The 21,430-nt window shown below is 36.7% G+C and overlaps 3 protein-coding genes across 3 annotated transcripts; 2 read left to right on the top strand and 1 right to left on the bottom strand.

Annotated features, from left to right (window-relative positions):
• Positions 1-1,469: 1,469 nt before the first annotated feature.
• On the top strand, positions 1,470-7,901 carry LOC145232715 (ubiquitin-conjugating enzyme E2-17 kDa-like). The gene is made up of 6 exons (XM_080097384.1): positions 1,470-1,576; positions 1,676-1,739; positions 2,680-2,711; positions 3,642-3,719; positions 6,488-6,593; positions 7,198-7,901. The coding sequence occupies exons 1-6, from the start codon at positions 1,553-1,555 to the stop codon at positions 7,353-7,355; spliced, it is 462 nt and encodes a 153-aa protein (XP_079953510.1). The 5' UTR covers positions 1,470-1,552; the 3' UTR covers positions 7,356-7,901.
• Positions 7,902-8,998: 1,097 nt separating this feature from the next.
• On the top strand, positions 8,999-10,339 carry LOC145232716 (CDGSH iron-sulfur domain-containing protein 2 homolog A-like). The gene is made up of 3 exons (XM_080097385.1): positions 8,999-9,158; positions 9,395-9,609; positions 9,674-10,339. Exons 1-3 carry the CDS (start codon positions 9,062-9,064, stop codon positions 9,767-9,769), a joined length of 408 nt encoding a protein of 135 aa, XP_079953511.1. The 5' UTR covers positions 8,999-9,061; the 3' UTR covers positions 9,770-10,339.
• Positions 10,340-11,122: 783 nt separating this feature from the next.
• Positions 11,123-20,204, bottom strand: LOC145234420 (uncharacterized). The gene is made up of 6 exons (XM_080099155.1): positions 20,034-20,204; positions 15,218-15,363; positions 14,903-15,005; positions 14,077-14,755; positions 13,467-13,735; positions 11,123-12,596 (listed from the first exon to the last, which is right to left on the bottom strand). Exons 1-6 carry the CDS (start codon positions 20,202-20,204, stop codon positions 12,108-12,110), a joined length of 1,857 nt encoding a protein of 618 aa, XP_079955281.1. The 3' UTR covers positions 11,123-12,107.
• Positions 20,205-21,430: the final 1,226 nt, after the last annotated feature.

Here is a 21,430-nt window from a genome sequence, read left to right as displayed (position 1 = left end):
AATGGCTGTAGAAAGTGAAGGGTTTATCCGGGCCCGTTTGAAAAAATGTCCGGATTAGGCGGAAATTCGAAATAACCGAGGCCGGTTAGTTAAAACCTTGCCACTTTACAAGTCATTCGTTTCGTACCTTAAGTTTTGTCCGATTTGGGCGAAGACCTGAATTAAGCGAATATGGTTAAACCGAGGTTGAAAATCGCTTTTAAACGCACACACTATTGGTTTGGGAAGCACTGCTACGTAGCATTGTAGACAAAATTTACAACCTATCGCGCACATTTGGTTCGAAAGAGAAACAACAAGAGAAAATATGTGATAAAAGATGGGGATATGTTCTCCTCGACCGATTTGCGCAATATCCAAACATAACTCACAATAGGCACATTACAAACCGTTTCACCACTATTGGATAGCCTGCTTTTTAATAAAGGGGACAAAACCATTGCGCAACTTCGCTTAGGAACCAAAAGCCACCAGAAATCAAGCACCATGAGGGGATTCCCCCGCCGGAAAGACTGGTTTGTGGCTATAAAAGGAAATTGTCTCGAAAACTCACCATGTTTCAGTAAAAAAATTAACTATTTCACATAGCGATCAAGCAGAAGTAAACTTAATATATAGTAAACGATGTATCCGATGAATCAATCGGTCATACGTCTTAGTAAGGTAAGTAAGCAAACATGAGATTTTGAACAAAATTTTCGTTGTTCAAAATCTCAAAATAGATTCAATTTATAACAATAATTTTGTAAACTTTTCTATTCTTTGTTTTTGTACGACTTGTGATTTACCAACCACTTTAGATTTAGCGTGAAACGATTTTTGGTAATTACAATTTCAAATCAAAACGTACTTTTTAGCTTTAGTTTTTTATTTGAAAAAGTTATACACTAAAATAAAATAGAGGTAAATCTAAATTAGTGGGCTATTTAAAAAAAAAAAAAACTGTTTTTAATATTTGTGCTTTCTTCGGTTCTTGTAAAGTTGGCGCGTGTTTCGTTCCTCTTCCTTTTTCTAAATAATTTTCGGTTGACGTAATGGGCGGATTGGCTGAATAATACGAACAAAGAATTTTAAGCATATATTTCGAAAACTAAAAAAAAATATTTTATTCGAAACAAGTAACCGAATGTAACCATTTTCAAAACTTATGCTATAATGCTGTCGTTTTTTTTATTTGTGAGTGTTGACTGTTGACTTGAAACTTGTTTAGCTCATCACACATTTTAAACGTTGTTCGTTCAGTCTTTTTTTAACAAATGTTACTTAGTAACATTCAAAATTCAATTTTGTAGTTTGTTTTCACTTAATTTTATCTCAGTTCCTTCAAACACTTGGTTCTTGCAGTTTTACTTAACCTGTAAAATTTTGTTGCTATATGTGGATTGTGGACTATGGTCAGACTCAGTATTTTTCCTCTATGAATGCATTACTATTGTACTGGGTCAGAGTGACTATGGGAGTTGTGGTAATGACAAGAGTGTTATGTTTTTAGCAGTAAATTTTATCATACTGTTTGTGTAAGGAGGGTTTTAACTGATAAACTAAATTGAACATGGCGATGAAGCGAATAAACAAGGTAAGCTTTAGAAAGATTTGTTTACTTAAGTACCCTTTTGTTTACAAGAGTTACATTGACTGGCAATATTGTATTTTTTAATTTTTTCCTACTTTTTAGGAGTTGAAAGATATGTCTCAAGATCCGCCATCACTGTGTTCAGCTGGGCCAGCTGGAGATGACGGTAAATGCTTGTTTGAATCATGTTAGTCAGTAGTGGGATTCAAATTTTTTGTCAGCTGGTTCTATCACAAAAGTCATATTTTTCAGTCGGTTCTTTGACAGTAACCAGTAATGTTAACTGGTTCACTGATCTCATAAAATTTCATGAGACAGTAATATAGAACCGGTGCGAACCGGCTGAATCTCACCACTGACGTTAGTAGGTCGAATGTTGTGTGTTTGTGTATAGTTTCTGTATCTGCAAAATAGGGTTACCAGACTTGAAGAATTTTCCTGACAAATTTTCAAAAAACACTCGCAATGTCCGGAATTTTAACACCAAGTCGCCCAGCCTACTGTAGTTTTCACAACTCTTTTTATGGAGACTAGAAGGTCAAATAACTGTTTTCTGTGTTGAATGATGCACCCTACTGCATGCATTCATGTAAAACTATGAATCTGGAAAGCTAACAATACTCAGACCAGATCTTGTTAATAGGAGTCGGATCATAATATAAAGCTTTCTGTTTCATAACTTATTTAAAAACAAAACTGTGCTTTTTTTCTCTGTGACAACAATTATTTTATCAAAAATGGCACTTTTTGGGTTAGTAACTAGTAACAACATGGTAAAGAATGCACTGTAACGGAACTTTGGTGTTGCCAAACATAGTTATACCGAAACTGGGCGTTTTTGTTGGTAACTTTTCTTAAACCGTCCAGAATTTTGCCCACTCAGTTATCTAACCCTAGTATAGAATGTATACAAAGGAAATATATAGAAAAGCCACCTTTCTAGTTTTAAATAGAGTTGTGTCAAAAAATTTTGATTCAATTGTTTTTTTTATTTTAAACTGGTAATGATATTATATAAAGTGAACAAGTTCCAATTAAAATAGTGTATCTAGTAATGACAAAAATTTGCTGCATACTTAATCACTGTAAAACCCATTTTGTTACAGTGTTTCATTGGCAGGCAACCATAACAGGGCCGGTAAGTGTACTAATGTTTTTGGCTTATGTATGTGTTGTAATATTCTTTTAAAGGCATTGATATTGGACTTTATTTTTCCACTATTTTTTTCACCAATATTTTGTTTATTCGCGTGTTGATGTATTTAAAATGGAGTTGGATCAAAAATTTATAATTGATTTTTTTAAACTGTTTATGATATAATATAAAGTAAACAGAAAGTTTTAAAGCTTGGGATAAATTTTGCAGTTTATTGATTTGTCTTCCCTTAAAAACACTTTACACAAATGATTGCACCAATTTACAAATACATGTGTGAGTGACAATTATGTTTTAAGTCGGTGGTTCTCAACCTTTAACTGATTGTGTACCACCTGACGACATTTTTTATAGCTGCGTACTACCTAAACCTTGTTTAAATGGTGGGCAGAGATACAGGTCTATCCTTCTTGCCACCGCTAGCATATTTCTAAAACCAGCAAGGTTTTCAAAGTAATTCCAAAGTATTGTCCCAAACATGAGGTTCGCCCAAAACCTGGGATGATCATTTGGGTCAGTTCAGTGGCTATTCTTGATCTGACTACAATTAAGTATGACAGAAAGCTACTTGCATACCACCTGACAGGTTTCAAAGAACCACTAGTGGTCTGTGTATCTAGTCCAATCTAATAATAGGAAGCCTCATACAATTGGTCACAAATAAACATGTGTTTATATGTATCTTTCACTATATATTATGTATATTATATTTATAGATTTCTTACCAATTATACAAAATATGTATATATATATCTGTTGTGAGCATGGTAAATGATATTTGAGGATAACCACAAAAAGGGATGAGGTATACATTGTTTTTTGAGTAAGTATGTTACTAAAGCAAAGTAAACCATATCCCAGTCAGTTTGATGTGGTTTTAGTAGTCCAAAGCATTTCTTGTTTGCTTTGCAGGCAGACAGCCCATACCAGGGTGGAGTATTTTTCCTAAGCATACAGTTTCCAACAGATTATCCATTTAAACCACCCAAGGTAAGAAAGTAACATGAAATAATAAAATTGTCATAATAAAATTTGCTGAAAGAGCCACTTATTTTTTAATCAGTAGGCAGCAAAAGCCATTTTAATTGACATGAAAATTAATACAGTGTACAAATTTGGAAAAGGTTCCATTGTTTTTATTCAAATATGAAATATTTTTGTCTAACACTGGTTTGTTCTGTGTCAAGTGACTTTTGGCAAACAATGTGGCAGAAATGACGGCTAAACGCTAAAGCATGTTTCACTCGTTTATAAACTATCAGTATTAGGGCTGATACCGCTGAAGTGTCAGGCAAGTACATATACCGCACATAGCAGTGGGTATTGGCCACTGGCGTATAGTGTTTGGTTGCCGTGCACCCCCCCCTAACCGTCGTATAACATCTAAATCGCATCTTTGTTAAAGATATGTGTTTACAGCAAAACACAAATGCACTTGTAGTCACGCCATTGATCGAACAGACATCGGTTGAAACGCGACAATTGTAATTGTTTTGAAAGAAACAGACTTTTAATTGCAACATAAACATGACATATAGACTAACGTTTTCTTATTGTTCGTTGCAATAAATCTTCGCAATAACAAATAAATATAAAAATAGTTAATGAATTGACAATTCCTCAGCCGAGTTTATTGTCAGTTTGTAAAGCACTGCAATGGCTTAAACTTGATTTAAGGTGACCTAGGTTTAGGCGCCAATATTACAGAGTCTGCTATATTTGAATTTTATTTCCCGCCATAAAATATATTAATTTAAAAATTATTATGGGTCCCCTTCCCTGAAGGGGACACATATTGTTTTTGTCCGTATTTTTTTTTCTTTTTTCTGTCTAACGCTGGTTTGTTAAATGCATTTGGTCAAAAAAGAGTGCTTCAAATTTATTCAAATTTGGACAGATGTTAGTTATTAATCTAAATTTGATCCTCCTGAAGTTTGACCCCGAATTACCCAGCGGTTCACCCACAGGCCCCCAAATTGCAAATTTTTTAAAACATGGTTTGTTATATGCGTTTGGTCAAGAAAGAGTGCTTCAAATTTGTTTAAATTTTCTCAGATGTTAGTTATTAACCAAAATTTGATCCTCCTGAAGTTTGACCCTGAATGACCTAGGGGTTCACCCACAGGCCCCCGAAACGTAAAATTTTTACCGCTCGTTTGTAACGCTCGTTTGGTACAGAAAGAGTGCTTCAAATTTATTCAAATTTGGACATATGTTATTTATTAATCCAAACTTGATCCTCCAGAAGTCTGACCCCGATTTACCCAGCGGTTCACCCACAGGCCCCCGAAACGTAAATGTGTCTAACGCTCGTTTGGTCAAGAAAGACACTGTAGACAGAAGTCCCAAGAGAGTAACTCACTGGTTTACGATAGCAGGAGGGTGCCCAGCTTGACGTCGGACAGACGTTTTACGAGACGTCGTTTTGGTGATCAGAAATCAGCTGTTTTGCACAGCAATGCTATTTCGTTTTATTAAGTTATCACTCACATTTTTAGTTTTGGCAAAGGTTTCACACCTATGACGTGACTTAAACCTAATAAGCGTGCTTCGGTTTCGTATATGTCAAGCAAAACTTGTTAATCAAAATAAAGTTGAAAAAATAAACTTGACATTTTTGCAACATAAATGTTTTTTTTTAAATGCTCGTTGTCAGGTCGGCTACCACATGACCACGGGTTACTTAAGGTCAACTAGTAAGTATTACTAACACAGTTCAGAACTTTCTTTCGTCATAACGTAGCGTTTTTTTTGCAATAAATTTAGGAATCAACACTCAAGGCATGTATAAATTAGGTTAAACGGGGTTGTTGAACAGTAAGGACGGCGTGCTATTGAAAACGGTGTCAATAGGTCAAACAGTCGTTTGGCGTGTGCACCCTGAGAGGTTACTACAGGTGGTTTTGCGAAACAAAGTTAAATGAAAAACAATTTGTTATGTGTACACTTGTAGCAAATTGCTTTTTAATTTAAAGTGTCTGTAACACAACTGTTACAGATTTCTAGAAAAAATCAAAGCAAGAGATTAAATTAAAGTATTTGTTTCGTTCTTTTTTAATGTTTTTGTAATTATATGACAATAATAGTGCAAAAAGAATACAAACAAAAAAATTTTATTGTTAGGTTAATGCTTTCTAAAAATTTGTCCTTAAAAATCTAAAAGTCACCGCAACATTTGTTTACCGTAAATCCGCACAAACACGCGTGTGGGGACCCATTAGTTTTTGTTTACAAAAACAATCATATGTGTAGATCAAATTATGTGTATAGTAAATTGGTAAATATCGTATAGAATATATAAAATGGAAGTATATCAGAAAGCCACCCTTCTAGTTCTTTGTTAAAATTGCTGATTCGGCAAATCGTCCTTTCCTTGCATACATATGTTATCAAACGCACAGCAAAGGTCCCCAATCGAACACAAAGAAAAGGTGTCAAGTGGCTATTTGCAAATTAATGTGATAGAACTACAGTCTTAAACCCATGAAAGATATTGGTCCAATAGGGGTGCAGATACTGCACATGGTATAGGTATAGGCGCCATCAGTAAAAAGTTGCATCCCCAGTATTTTTTACAACTTTACACCTATGGTATTGACATACAGTATTATCAGACCAACCTTACCTGTGGCGCATGCATTTGCAACATAGTTTTGTTAATATGGGCAAATGAGTAAAAGCCACTGACTCAAAAGAAATGTTTGGTCTTACCATGTTCTGAAGAAAGTTAACTTATGCAAATAATGTTTTTTTTTCAGATAAATTTTACTACTCGCATATATCACCCAAACATAAACAGTAATGGAAGTATTTGTCTAGACATTTTGCGCTCACAATGGTCTCCAGCTTTAACCGTCTCAAAAGGTGGGTCGGATTTGCCTTGTAATGCAGCTACCATAAAAAAATATGGCAACTGTGACACATAAAAGAAATGCACACCATGAAAATTAGATAGATTTAAAACACCAGTGACTTGAATATAAGTACTTTTTGTTTTTTGTTAAACATTACAGTGTAGTGTAAATTTAAAGGATAAGTACCAGCGAAATGTAATTTGTTTATTTAAATGATTTTTTAACTGTTAAATTTAAACATTTAAACAGCGGCTTGAGCCATACAAACCACACAAATATTTTTGTACAAACAAAAAACATCAATATTTAAAGTTTAGCAGATTGTTGATTTTTTAGTTGATTTCTCATTTTTACAGAGAAATTTTCTGCTACAAACACTATGAAATAGTTGTGTAGTAAAACTGTAAAAGAATAATGAATTGTCCCTACAAATTAAATCCAATACAAAATCCCCTAAAAGACTGTTTATTTAAAAACTTAGTTAAATGTGTTTAGGGTTTTGTAAAAGTCAAAAATCATTTGGTGTGTTTGATTTTGACCACATAAATAGTTGTGTGATGTACATTTAATTTGTCAATTTTTATCAGATGTAACTTTTCCAATTTATTTTCCAGTTCTTTTGTCAATTTGTTCTCTTTTAACTGACCCAAATCCGGACGACCCACTTGTTCCAGAAATAGCTCGTAATTTCAAAACTAACCGCGATAAGTACAACAGCATCGCTAAGGAATGGACTCGCAAATATGCAATGGATGGTTGTTATTCATCTTAGTATTCTTTGCTCAGTAAGGATTCTGAATTAAACCTGTGACCTTCTTTACAAACTAGTTCATTTTTTCATCTTAAAACTTTGATTGTTTTAGCGGCAATTAGTTTTCCATTTCCCCTTAATGCCCTGTATTGCTCAATCTGCTCTGTTGTGTATAATACTGCTTTGTGGATTTTCAGTTTCGTTGCATTTAGCCATTCTGGGCGCATGATTGTGCTTGTTTCTTGGTAATGTATGATGTTCTTAGTAAGGATAAAGATAGTTTTCCCAAAAAACAGCACCCCAAATTTGAAAACCTGTTTGCACAGCTAACAAGAGTTTTTAATTTATTGCCATTATTTTCCTGGATGTGATTATGTTTTCATTTCTATGGCTGCTTTTATTTTACTAAGGTTGTTAAATAGTTTCAACTTTACTAATGCAGGGTAATGCCAAACTATGTGGACATACTTTAGATTTGTACAAAAAAATTCAGTTTGCGTAATATATACTCCAATGTAAAAATGACCTGTGTAAAATTCTGTGTTAAAATACAATTTCTGGACTGCTTGTTGTAGTAAACTTATCTCATTGGTTCAAATCAATTTATGTAAAGGATTTTGAAAATGCAACTGAAGTTTTAAGCAATGCTAGTGACAAAAAACTAATAATACATGTTAATGGGGTCTAATCAGTGGTGGGATTCTAATTTTTGTCAGTCAGTTCTATCACAAAAGCCATACTTTTCGACCGGTTCGGTTACAAAAAGTCCTTTTGACACTAACCAGTAATGCTAACCGGTTCGCTGATCTCAATAAAATTTCGTGATAAGCTTCTATAGAACCAATGCAAACAAGCTGAATCCCGCCACTGGGTCTAATCAGTGCACAGGTAGGTACTTTTCTTTGCTGGTCATAGATACTTTGGTTTGTTGGGAGCAAGAGACTGGAAAGCCATGCATCATCCCATCAACATAGTAACCAGCAATGCTACTTCTGTTTTTGAAAGCCAAACAGTTGGGTTTGTGGTTTAAATTAAGAAATATTTTACCAACAATGTGCAAAACCAGCTCTGCGCACCGTATTTACTCGATTGTAAGCCGCATGTTGAGGTGTTAACAGAATAATGTAAGCCGACCTCGGTTGTCAGCCGCACGCTGGAATTTTAGACACGAACTGTGCCCAACGGAACGTTTATCGACTTATAATCTGTAAATGCATACAAGTTTTGAATCTCAAATAAACTAAAAGTAGGAGTGTAGAAATAATATCGGTATAAAATTAAAATGTAAGCCGCACAAACGGCAGGTAAAAATAAATATAAGCCGCGGCTTCAATCGAGTAAATACGGTAAGTTCAAAGAGGTAATTTTATAAATCGCAGCACCTTGCCGAAATGTAACAAAATTGCAATCACGTGGTATTTTATCGCAAACACAACTAAAAATAATGCCATTTTACCACCCGCGCAACACATTTTTTCTCTAACCGTATATTTTTGGGGCAACCTTTTTTCGCACAGTTGGTGATTTGCTGACGAAGCAAATTGTCTGGGGCGTCGTTACGCTTCGTTTTTTTGCGTGTCATCATTTTACCAGTTGCCACGGAGGGAATGCGTAGAAACGGTGCAGAACTGTAGAGAGCAAAAAATTGCAGTAACAAGTTTGTTTTTAATAAGAACGTGTTTTATGTTTGTTTTAAGGGTTTACACTTTTTATATTAAACATAAGCAATGGAAGTTTTGTCATATTTGGTGCGTGACACAGTTCCAAATTATTTGAAAAATGTTCCAATTCCAAGAACCTTCAAAGGCTTTCTAGATCTTTCTGGTAAGTGTGATACAAAAAAAGAGTTCCATGCAATTGTAACAATATTGGTATATTCCATTTAGTAGTTGTTTTGTTAATGCCAACTTTGTGCATCAAAAACATAATCATAAACATGTTTGTTTTTTGAAGTGGTTGCTTTTGTAGGTAAACCTAGTAATGCCAATTGCTTTTTGTAAAATCAGTATTAGGACAATCCAAAACTTCTTCATATTGTATAGCAAACTTATATTTTTCAGTCAAAGATTGGGCCCACTTGGTTTCATTTTCTGCTGTTGTTGGAAGTGCTGGGTACTTTGCATTCAAACCATACTATGACAAATACCGTGGCATCCAGCAAGAGCATATCATGAACTTCAACATAGAGAAGTCCAAGGAAAAAGTTTATGATATCATCGATGTGGAGGACCTTGCTGAAAAAACTAACTTTTGCAGATGCTGGCGCTCTAAGAGGGTAAACTTATTCATTTTTTGTAGTGTTTTTTGTTTAGTGTTGCTTCAGTATATTTTCTTTTTAGTGGCCGTATTGTGATGGATCACACAATCTACACAATCAGTTGACTGGTGACAATGTTGCATCAATTATCATGGAAAGAAAACCAAGGTCTGGATAATTCCTTGCAAAACAATTGAAGTGCTTTCATTGTGTGCCAATTGGATTGCTGTTGTTTGTCATTGAAAGGGGCCAAGATTTACAAAATAATTGTATTTGTTTTATTACACATGCTCATGTCCATGCTTTTTTTGTCAACTAAAAATATTCACAGGTATAGTATATTGTTTGCAAAATCTTGGTGCATGTTGGTGCAAAAAAGCAGGTATTAGGTTTTTAGCAGTGTGACTCCTATTAAATCTAAAGCCTTTTACCTCCAACCCCTAAAACCATGACAAAAGTATAAAAACTGGTACCTGTAGATGTGTTTCGTTGCATTTTATTGACTACGGTATGTGCTGCAAGCATTTGATTCAAGTGTTATTTGTCAGATGTAATGAGAAAAATATGACACAACATATGTCTGCATTTTGTCATCAAAGAATTGTTTCACCTTGTTTTGAGTGCTGTATTTTGAACAGAGTTTCACTCTTGCCATTGCTCATAATAGTTTGCTTTCCAAGTGTGTTACATTGCTTCGTTTCCACTGGGTTGAATAACATGATTTAATAAAAAGCTTTTTTAACCTAAATGGATGTGTACATTGCTTGTTTCTTGAGTCCCCAAATTTTAAGCATTCTATGATGTTATTGAAAACGAACTTGTCAAAATGCCCTAAACTCGGTCTCAAAATAATTCTTGAATGTAGCTCACACCATTGCTTCATTTTTCAATTCCCTTTTACAATGTTGGACAAAAGTTTATTCTGGATTTAGTTGTTATATCAAACAGACTGTGTGCCCTAAAATAGCATGCTTAATTTGTCTATGTGGCTAAAAAAGTCTATGTGGCTGCGGCTACATACATCAACATTAAAGCTTACATACTGATGGACGATGGCTATGCATTGTTAAGTTTTTTTTCTGGATTCTTGGCTTTTGGAACTGACCAGCCAAAAACTTTTTGGAACCAACACACAGAGGATTTTTGTAATATTCACCAGGTAGACGTACACCCCCCCAGCTGCTAGCCATCAATCAGAATCAGGGTAATGTTTATTAAACCATTTCCATTTAGGTTCAAAAATTTAATGGAAAATGTAAAACAAAGTGCAACTTTTCCTCTGGGTTACAAACAAGGGCAACTGAAAAACATGTGTACCGACTGTGTTTGTCAAGTACCGGTATCGCAGTGTCCCAGTGCGCTGTCTGCTGTGTTTTGTTTACTTCGGTCGTTTCCGAGCAAAGCAAAGTAAGTTTAATGGCTGGTGAAAGTTTAATGACCATCATTAACCAAGCCACCGACGCGTACGGTTTACTTTGCGGAAGCAACCTGTCGGCTTAATATACTACCTGCACAAGTAAATTTTACTCGTTGTAACGGCTATAAGCAGGGGTGCCATACCGTACTTATGTCTTAGATTTTTCCTTATTTTGAAGGACAATGTCGTGGTAACCGTTACTTACCACAGGTAAGTCCCATTTGACTCGTATTGCCCGATATACGGCCGAAGATAGGCTAAGTAGGTTATGACCAATGTGAAAATACTATACCTAGTCCACTTTATGCAAGCTGAATTCCGAATGCGACTTGAATTTTTTGCGACCTTAATTCCGAAGAACGCCCTCTTGGTAAACGTTTTTGTATCACTTGCAAGATTTAAATTCGGCACGCTTGTCTTATTCAGACCTGGGTGTATAAAACAACACAAAGAGTTACCAAATAAAATTTCCCTCACTTGGTCAAAACCATTGTAGCCTACAGAAACGTAGAAAACGTCTGCAAATTTAGTTTTTCGGTTCTTGAAGACATTTCTTGAAATAACGAAGCCCATTCTTGATTTAGTACAGTGGTTCCCAATCTTTCGTGGACCATGGCCCCCTACACGCAACTTGTTGACCTTGTGGCCCCCTTCAAGTTATCCTGTAAGTCCTGTGGCCCCCTTAAAAAATGAAATGGTAATCCGTGTTGAAATTCGGTACTAATTGCGGGTTTAAACAGGTCGAATAGAGTAAAACAAAAATGGGGGGCCATGGGCCCTGGTTGGGAACCACTGATTTAGTACATAACAAAACATGAAGAGGAAAAGACACAAAAATCATGTAAAAAATACCAATACGGAAGTAAAAGTACCCAGAAAAAATGTATGAGCTGCACATCAGGTCCTAAAGAAGTTCAAAATTATTCATAGGTCATTTTTATGACGCCACATCATTACCATAGTCACTTTTCCAAACCTTGATATAAAAAGCAAGAATACACTTGAAAATCAAATATCATTGGGCAAAACTCCCAAAAGTGAAACCATGTCAAAGTTTCTTGTCAACAAATAAGCAAAAAGTTTAAAAAAGAATTGTTCATTATCGGTAGGTGGCGGTAACGAGGCCGTTGTTTTCCATTTGCTTTGACTTCAAGTACAAGGAAAGTCCCTTTTTTGTCCCAACGTCAAGGTCATCAATAGAACGTCGTCTGTTCTTTAGTATTGACTTGGGCATGGGTGGTTCGGCGTTTATTCCAGTGCCGAGATTACTAAGTTTGTCGCGTATTTCAGCGATTGTCGTATCGTAGTCGGGATCAGGTGACTTATTGTCGTTTCCGCTGGGATGACGCTTCGATATCCCGGCAAGCGGAGATTTTTTCCCGAGGCTACGGCTCCCTCCAGCGGATGATATACGAACCCGAGGTTTTTTGTTCATAGGTGGGATTTGTTTAATGCCGTCACCCGATGGTTCCTCTATAACCGCTTCAGGGGGTTTCAGGCCCTTCATGGCCCGTTGAAACGTCGGGGAACCAGCTGGGAGACTCGTGTTCAGCAAAACACGCTTCTGTACTGACCCCGGCGATTGTGGCTGCAACAAGGTATAGCTATGTTAAATAGGAAAATGAGTGCCTTAAACTATAACATGACAATAAGTCAAAATTGGTAACTGCAAATTCAAAAACTGCCAAAAAGGCATTTAAGTGACCACCCGCAAGTGGGTAAAGTAACGTTGTATTGATTTTTTCTCACAATAGTATTTTGCAAGAGGGCAGGAACTTGGCCGAATGGTTTGGCGCGCCTGACCCATATACAAAAATAAAAAACCCTGATCGGGATTCGTCCCCTGGAGTGTCCTGGGTTCGAACATCGTAAAAATAAAAATAAAAAAAGGTATTTTGCAATACAAAAACCATTAAATTGCTCATAAACACACTGTACATAGATGCCGAAAATGTCCGAAGTACAAATAACCCTATACTTAAGTTCACTATGCCTGTTTCTGATGTGACAGTGATTGATGGTCCACGTCTTCTGTTACACAACAAACATGTGTTTATTTAGAACGCGTTTTACAAGAATGTTATTGTTTCTATTTTAAGTGACCTTTGCTCAACCCACGACTAAAAGCTCGGGCCTGAAAGTTGAGCCCGAACATGGCCCAAACACGAAAGTACAAGCACGAAACCCGGCCCGATTTGACAGTAGGTCAGGTCCAGCAACTGGCTACTTAGCTAGTGAAATTTATTCAAAAAAAATACTTACACCAAGTTTGAAGTCAGGCCCGAATCAAGCCCATTTTTTTGAAGAAAAAGCCCTAACTCGGTTCAAAAAGCCCGCCCTGACTTACAACTCTGAGAAAGGCTACCATTAATTGTCAATAAAAACCGCTATTATAGGGAGCACCCAAAATGTTGACATACATTTAAATCAAAAATGAATTCCCAAAACCAGTGCTCACCTGAGGGGAAGCCCCCTTGTTAGAGTTTTTCTTCGTCTTTCCGGAGCCCTTGGTCATTGTTTTGCCTTTCTCGCTGTTTTGTCGGTTTTTGATTTCGGTCAGACGGTCGCAGACTTCCACGAGCGATGACGTGTGATTAGCTTGTGACGTCACAACCGGGTTGGTTTGTGACGTGCGAGGGGTTGATTGGATGAGTGGAAAGATGCGTTCACGAGATGGCTTCTTTTGTCCGTTGGAAATGTTGTGTGATAAACTGAGCACTTCTGTTCCTAAAAAAATATTTGATTTAGATTTTTTTTTAAAACGACAAAATGGCGCTAATCACTAAACCGTTTTTAAGCGCTTTCAGTCGTTTCAAACTCTATTTATTTAGAAGTAAGTTTGTACACCTAAACTTCTACTTGCACACTAATCCACCAAACGAAATTTTGCTCACTAAAACATAAAATAGACAGAAAAGCCGCTGCAGCAATTAATCATCACGACAGTTAAAACGCCAAACACAATAAGAATACCCGGTAACCTCAGTTGATTTCCTCATTGCATAACCACTAGAAGAGCAACTAGATCTTTTTTTTCCAGATTAAAACCACGTGTAACAATGTCATACCTTCTTCAGCTGGGAGAGACAAAATCGTCTTAAATGTGCTTCTGCGGTAGCGCAACAGAGCTGGCGAGGATGACCCTATAGACCCGGGAGGGGATGTCCCCGGTGACGTCAGAGGCGATGGGTGATGTGATTGGCTGGAGTAGAATGGCCGTCGTCGATTTGCTGCTTTGGTCGCTGACTGCGTTCTTGGCGGTGAAACTGAAATGCTACGCCGCCTTGATAATCGCTGGCTGTTTAAAAACCTGTTTCGCTGATAATAATCTGATTTAAGCCGGTTACCATACACTGATGCAGTTTGAGCACGTGATTTGTCGATACGCTCTACTGATCCAGCAGGTGAAGTTTCGTTCGATGAGGCTAACGGCGACTTATTGTGAGTTGGATTCTTTTGTGGCTTATTTCTTGGCTGTTTTGAGCCCTTTTGCCCGCCGTACTTGTCAGCTGCACCTTCGTAAGGTCGATTTACGAAGCGTGAAAGCCGTAGTCCAACTTCAATGTCAACTTCGCTGCGTTTTCTTCTGCGAGCTCTTCGAGTTTTTTCCAGGTAAGCGGGGTCACTGTAGTCGTAGAGCTTCTTGGCTCGAGTGCGAACTTGAACCAGCGGGGATTTGGCTCTCAAAATCCGGCCAGGATCCGAACCGGCGTCGCTGTCCTCCGAGGCAGAGTTGTCAGAGATTACCTTGGTAAAAATGTTGCATTCGTTTACTGTATGTAATTCGTTCGGTTGAAGAGTCAAAACACGAATTTTCATTTGCATTTTTTTCGTCTTGTTCCAATTCAATTTAAGAGACAAACAAACATTATAAGCGGATGAAAAAATGGTTACCGTGAGTAAAAGATGTGGAATAGGCTTGCGGTTAAGGTGCAAATTAGGTGGTGAAGATTTTGGTGAACTTTCGTTGGGTGAAGCGTTTCCACTTGATGAACACCTAAAAAAGAGGTTCAATTTGAGTCCATCTAAAATGATGTCAATCAAACAAAACATGAACACAATGCCCATGGATGAGTAAAAGTTATAGCAACCAAGTATTTCAAATAAAAATTACGACAATTCATATGTATTTTTAGATTATTAATGACATTTATGACTGATATTGTAAATATATAGCAATGAATATGCTTCGTTTAAGCCTATTTTTACCTTTGGTTTCCTAACGACAGAAGTTGTTTTCTGTGCACGTCGAATATGCTTTTGCTCGACTTCTCTTGATTTCCTTCTTCAGTGTGTAGATAGGAAAATGAATGTTCAGTTAACGGAGATTCAGTGGTGTATGCTACTTCACTGACCTATAACACACAAAAAAACTTTGAAACCTTTCATAACAAATGCACAAAATTCTTTGTTTTAGTTAAACCATTATGTCTGCGATGTTACTATATAGAATGAAAAATGTAATTTCTTTCGTCTTGGGTTTCTAATCAGTCGTTATTGCACGGTTATAGACAACACCACTGTCTAATTTTTCCCCAAAACACTTGCACTTACAAAACAGATGGAATTATTTTTCAATAGTTCGTACATTAATGACAGATGCACTACATTTGGCACTGAGCAAAATTAACAGTAGAACTATTGCCTTTTGACTGGATTATTACTAAATTCTTCCTTCAATGATACGAATTGTGCCCTGACTAACGTTTTGACCTTTACCTTACTTTGAGCTATACCACCCAAACATGTAATGTTATACGTATCAACAACTTGCCGAGCCAAAATGCACGCAAATCATTTATTGAACACTCTTCGACAATATCGCAATCTTTTATAGCAGCCCTCTCGCCACAACCACTTTGATACTGGAACAACAACAAACCACATAGCTTTTGAATGTAGCGTAGCATTCACAGCACAGTACAGCACAGTGGAATCATCTCTATTCAGTATCCTTTATGTACTGCCGTGTTAGTTTTGATAGCTAGGCCAGGGTTTCGCCGCAACAATGCAACAAGTTAGGTTCAACTGAATCTGATTTTACGCCTGGTAGCCGGAAGGTCACGGCTCAAAGAAGGAAATCCTTGAGCCCAGGGGGCGGACACGTGCGTCATTTATCTGCCCACATAGACGTAAATTGTGTTTACTGGGTGTGACTGCTAAAGTGTTATGCAATGTTTATGTATTTTGAAACTTGTTGTTGCAATTTTACATGAAAACTGTAAAATATATTGAAAACCTATTTCGTGTAAATTTGCTTTTACATTGCTTAGTTTAATAACGAAAAAAAGACAGGTCCTATAGTTAACCATCAATTGTACAAAATGGCCACGTTTTAGTCTATACTTTAATGATAATTCTGCTACGAGCAAATACAGTTTTTACTTACAAAATATTTGTAAATTGTGGTTCAAACTTAAAGGCAAAATTGGGTAAACAATTAACAAATATTTATAATTTTCAGATCAGATAGTCACACCTTACAGTTAAGGTAAGTGTTAAGGTCTGTTAGCATACAAACAATGCGATAGAAATCTTAAACAAACGATTGCGCAAAACCCGTGCGAAAATATTTGCTCTCGAAATTTCCAAGACCACTATGCTTTTGAAGCTTACTCAGGTAAACATGAACTGAAAAAGGACTTGTTGATATAACGTATTTGAGATATTAATCGGTTTCGCATAAGATTACTGAGTGATAAATTTTGTCGATACATCATCATATACGACTGGGCATTTCCTGATTTTGTTGAAGATAGCTTTGGCTCTGTTGACGTCTTTACACGCAAAGACAAGCTCAGCACCCAATACTTGACGCTATATTCTTTAAGTTAGCAATATGTGTCATTGCTAATGTTTATAACGCATGAATTTATTGTTACCTGGTACAAAAGTGCTGCATGCTTTTAAACCAGGGGCGGGCAACCTTTGTTACTGTAGGGCCAATTATAAATGTCAAAATTGGATCGCGGGCCGCACATGTGTACAACACAAAGTGATTTTGCTTTGTTTCTTACCAAATACGCTTAACTACAAGTATAATTCGTATTTGATTCTAGCCACATTTTGCCAGGTCGCAGAAAACTAGCATCAGGCGCATTAATCAGCTCAAAAATATGTAATAATTGGACTCGTTTGCCAGTACTTTTGAAATCCAAGCGTCTGCACAACCTTTAATGAAGGGCCGTATGAGGCCGCGGGGCGCAGGTTGCCCACCTCTGTTTTAAACAAACATAAGAAGCGATACGCAATTTCAAGTTTTTCCCAAGCTCTTGAATTATTGCACTTAACTTTTAATTTCTGTCACTACTGATTATATAAACGATGGGATAAACACAAAAAACATTACCAAATTCAAAATAAGATACTTTGTTTTAACCGAATTGCAATCATATTACTATCAACCATAGGCGCCGAACACGGGTATGCCAGGTATGCCACGCATACCCGGACGAAAACCTCGGGTATGCCGCATACCCGAGAATCGGACCAACGTTAGTCATGCGTTATTGCTTCCTGGAAATTATTTTGATAGGAACCAATACGTAACATACACAATTATTTTCAATCGCGGTTATTGTTTCACATCCCGTGAGTTGTTCGCATTTATTACAATTGTGACAATTGTGACGTCTTCAAGAAGCACTGGAATTTAAACATTAAAGGGTGGTAAAAAGCACAACTGCGGTATTGGCGCTGCCGCTGCCCCGGATATTACGTCAATAACCACGTGATAAAAAGTTTAGCGTTTGAAACTAAGTTATGAGAATGCAGTTCTCTTTCTAACTGCCTCTACCGCAAGGAAACGACTGTCTAGTTTCAACCGAAAAAACAACAACGCTTTTTGTTACGTTACAAACGTAAGGTTGGTACTTGTAAAAAATTAACGTGTTATCTTGTCGAAAGTTTCTGGCAGTTTAGGACATCGTTTGAAATACACTAAACTTTAAAACTAATGATGCGTCACATACAATTCACTGCGTTAAATAGGCAACACGTTGTAAACGAAACAAGCGACTTTAAAACGTATAAAATGTTATGGCATACCCGGGAAAAAATTGAAGTCGGCGCCTATGCTATCAACATTTGGGCCCAGGTCTTTCTCCGTTAAAAAAATTATCAAACTATAACAGAAGAGCGTACACATAACACCAAACAACCTTTTCTTATTGCAAGCATGTAAAATATTTTCTATGCGTCACCGAAGGATTAATCGTTTCAACTCCTAGTCGGCTTCACTCTAGCAAAAGCTGTTGGCACTTATAGTAAGTGTCATTACTGCCAATGTATCACAGAAGGTCTCAATAGCCCGAAAGTGGTACACAATGGCCCGTTTTTACGGCCAGTCGTGCGTTCTAAACCAACATATTGGCATGGGGCGAGTTCTTGAAGCGTTCATCATCTTTGCGATCAAAGATTGGTAAAAGCCATAGTTGATTTTGTGCGAACTCCATCAATCATATCAATAACAGCGCTGTCTGTCAATAAAACCCCTTTTCTCCGTGCAGTGGGGCAACGGTAATACGAAGCCATATAGTCAGCAAAATTCGGTGCTGCTTTCATAAGGGGGACATTTTGCTACTGTACTGTGAGTGCTATTTGAGGAAAACAACTATGCATGTACATGTCAGAGCTTATTTAACTCTAGGACCTGCCTTGAAGCTATTCTGCTCGCCAAAATTGAAGGCACACACCTTTACATAACTGCTTCGAAGACCGACTCCTTTTGATGCGACACATTGCGCAAACTAAGCACAGTGCTCCATAATTCATGCGCACCTTGTGTAACGGTATTCGAATGATCTATTGCTAGATAAATGATATTATGAGGTGACAATGCATCAGCACCACAAATGCATGTTTGCCCACATTCTATTTGTTTGAATTTGAAGTAATCATTTTAAATCTTGTCGTCTGATCTGTACTAAAATATCGTATTTTGAAACAAACAAAATACATGTATCATATCTCTGTGCATGATTAAGTGACAATTTTCATTCGTTTCCCTTGAATTGACCGCAAATTAAAACCTATTACTTTTTTCTCATAGGTTTTTGAAAAATGGTTTAAGTTTAAGCTGGCTAATTTAAACTCGTTTAGCCAGACTTGCAATTGTTTCAGTTTAGCAAAATCCTAGAGTAACAAACAAAAACCATCCCTATTTACACAGGACTGGCAAAACTACTTTTACACACAACTAACTATAAGTTTTTTTTAACTACTAGCCCAGCGCGAGGGATTCTACTGTGGCCTTAATTCACAATGCTTCCATTCTTTGCGATTGTTTACTAACCAACTCGCTTGTTAACGATTGTTCTCAACATTTCTTAGGGTCGCCTACGCCCACCAAATGTGATACTCTACAATTTTGTCTTTTCATCTTATCCGCACGTAAGGGCTAGTGTAATGTTTCAATTGTTTTTGATTAGGACATTGTAGGTTTACGCACAACCTGTGTATATGTTGCAACGTTTTGTGCAAGCATTTAAATTGTTAAATTGTTTAAAAACGAGGGGCAAAAATCTTGTATTAGAATGCAAAGAATTGGTCTGTGTATTACAAATTTGTGTCTTCGTACGATGTGTTGGAATAAATATTTTTAGTACTTGTTTGCGTTTTGTACGGTAACCGAATGTTGTATAATAAGACATACGCTGATTTTTGGCTTAGAAATATAAAATGCACGACCCTGCTGGGCAAGATGCAATCCTAAGTTCGAACTTCGCTAAATTTGCACGGTAACTTTGAGTTGGCCCCACTTCAGGGTTAGATAATACAAAACCACCCTGTTTAAGTCTTTTTCTTAAAACAAGTATTTTTACCTTTCAAAATTTATGCTTAGTGGGTTTGTTAAGTTGCATAAGTTTTTGTTATCATTTAAACCCCTCTAATTCTCCATAGATGCAAAATACAACAATAAAGGGGAAAATAGCACCGATGCAAAAACGAAGAAAACTACAGTCTCTATTAAACAAGCTAATAGCGTTAACATTTTACCAACAACGTACACATTCAAAACACTTACTTTTGTCTCTTTGTATTTGGCAACTCTGTCGACTTCTTGGTTACTTGTATCTGTGTTAGCGTCTGTCAGGCGAACAGCTACCGGCGCTGTTTTTGTATTCGCCTCGCCATTGCTTGGCTGATTCAGTTCCAGCCTTTTTTCTTCGCTTATCATTGAATCTGGATTGTCCATGTTCGCTCTTGGGCAATCCTTGTTGTACAAGTTTCCTAACCAACAAGATTGCCTCTACTTTAAGCTTTACCTGACAAAGTAGAATCGCTCCATTATATAGTAGCATGTGTTGTTGTTCTATAACGGTCTAACCCTTACTCGTCAAAAACAAATGTTTCAAAACGGCTTTACAATGTTTGTAAGTGGAACACACCTTGTAGGTTGTGTGCTTTGGCTTAATACTACATGACATGCCCAACTTTGGGACACTATTCGGCTTTTAATGGCAGTGTTATCTACCAGTGGATCAATATAACACTTATCCATGTAAAAAAATAAAATATAATTTTGTCTAACTGTATATTTCCGGGGTGGTATGATTCTTATCGATGTATTAACACGTACTATAGGCCGACATAGGTGCTTGAAAACACCCTTTCGTACTTGTCAAAGTTGTAAAAAAGAAATACACACATCAGGTCGATTCTTTGTGTAAACAACTAATTTCCATTTCAAAGAAAAGCTAATTGTACAGCAAATGTAAATAGATTGCATAAAAAAGCTTGTTGAAACATTTACATTTATTGATGAACCAAGCCTTTTTTCCAAATAGGGTATTTTTTATGCTAAAGACTGAATTTAGCATAAGTATCTAATTTTATGTTCAAATTGAAAACACCATGATTTTCTGAATTGCTGTAACAATTTTACTTTATACATCTTATTTTTCTGTACACACAATTCCACCATAACTCTATCGAAGATTGTTAATTACGTCTGCTTGGCTTCTTATTCTACAACAGTGCTTGTCAACCTTTTTGAAACTGTACACCCTTTTAACGTTTACTAAAAATTTGTACACCCCAGTGAAAAATTTATTCAACCCTGTAACACACTGAATCTGTGGTCCCAACAGAAATAATGATGAGCACAATACCAACAAGCCATAATTCATAATTTCAAAAATAACTACCATTACCAACGATTATCAAGTGAAATATTAATTATGACGTCACAAATAGAGTTTTGTAACTTAAAATCAACGTACACTTGAGATGCATGTTGTGCCATGTATTGTACACTCCAGTCAGTCTGTTCTAAAACTGAAACCTGCCTATTGTGATACCTGGGTCATAGGTATATTATATTTTGTATCTGGTACACCCCAGTACACCCCATCAAAGTGGTACACCCTTTAAAAATTATGGTACACCCTGGGGTGTACAATACACCCGGTTGAAAAGCAC

This window comes from Phallusia mammillata, chromosome 6 (genome assembly GCF_965637545.1).
Source record: "Phallusia mammillata chromosome 6, kaPhaMamm4.hap1.1, whole genome shotgun sequence".
NCBI classification, from domain to species: Eukaryota; Metazoa; Chordata; class Ascidiacea; order Phlebobranchia; family Ascidiidae; genus Phallusia; species Phallusia mammillata.
The sequence above is the reverse complement of the archived record's forward strand: the minus strand, read 5'-3'. Positions and strand labels throughout refer to the sequence as shown.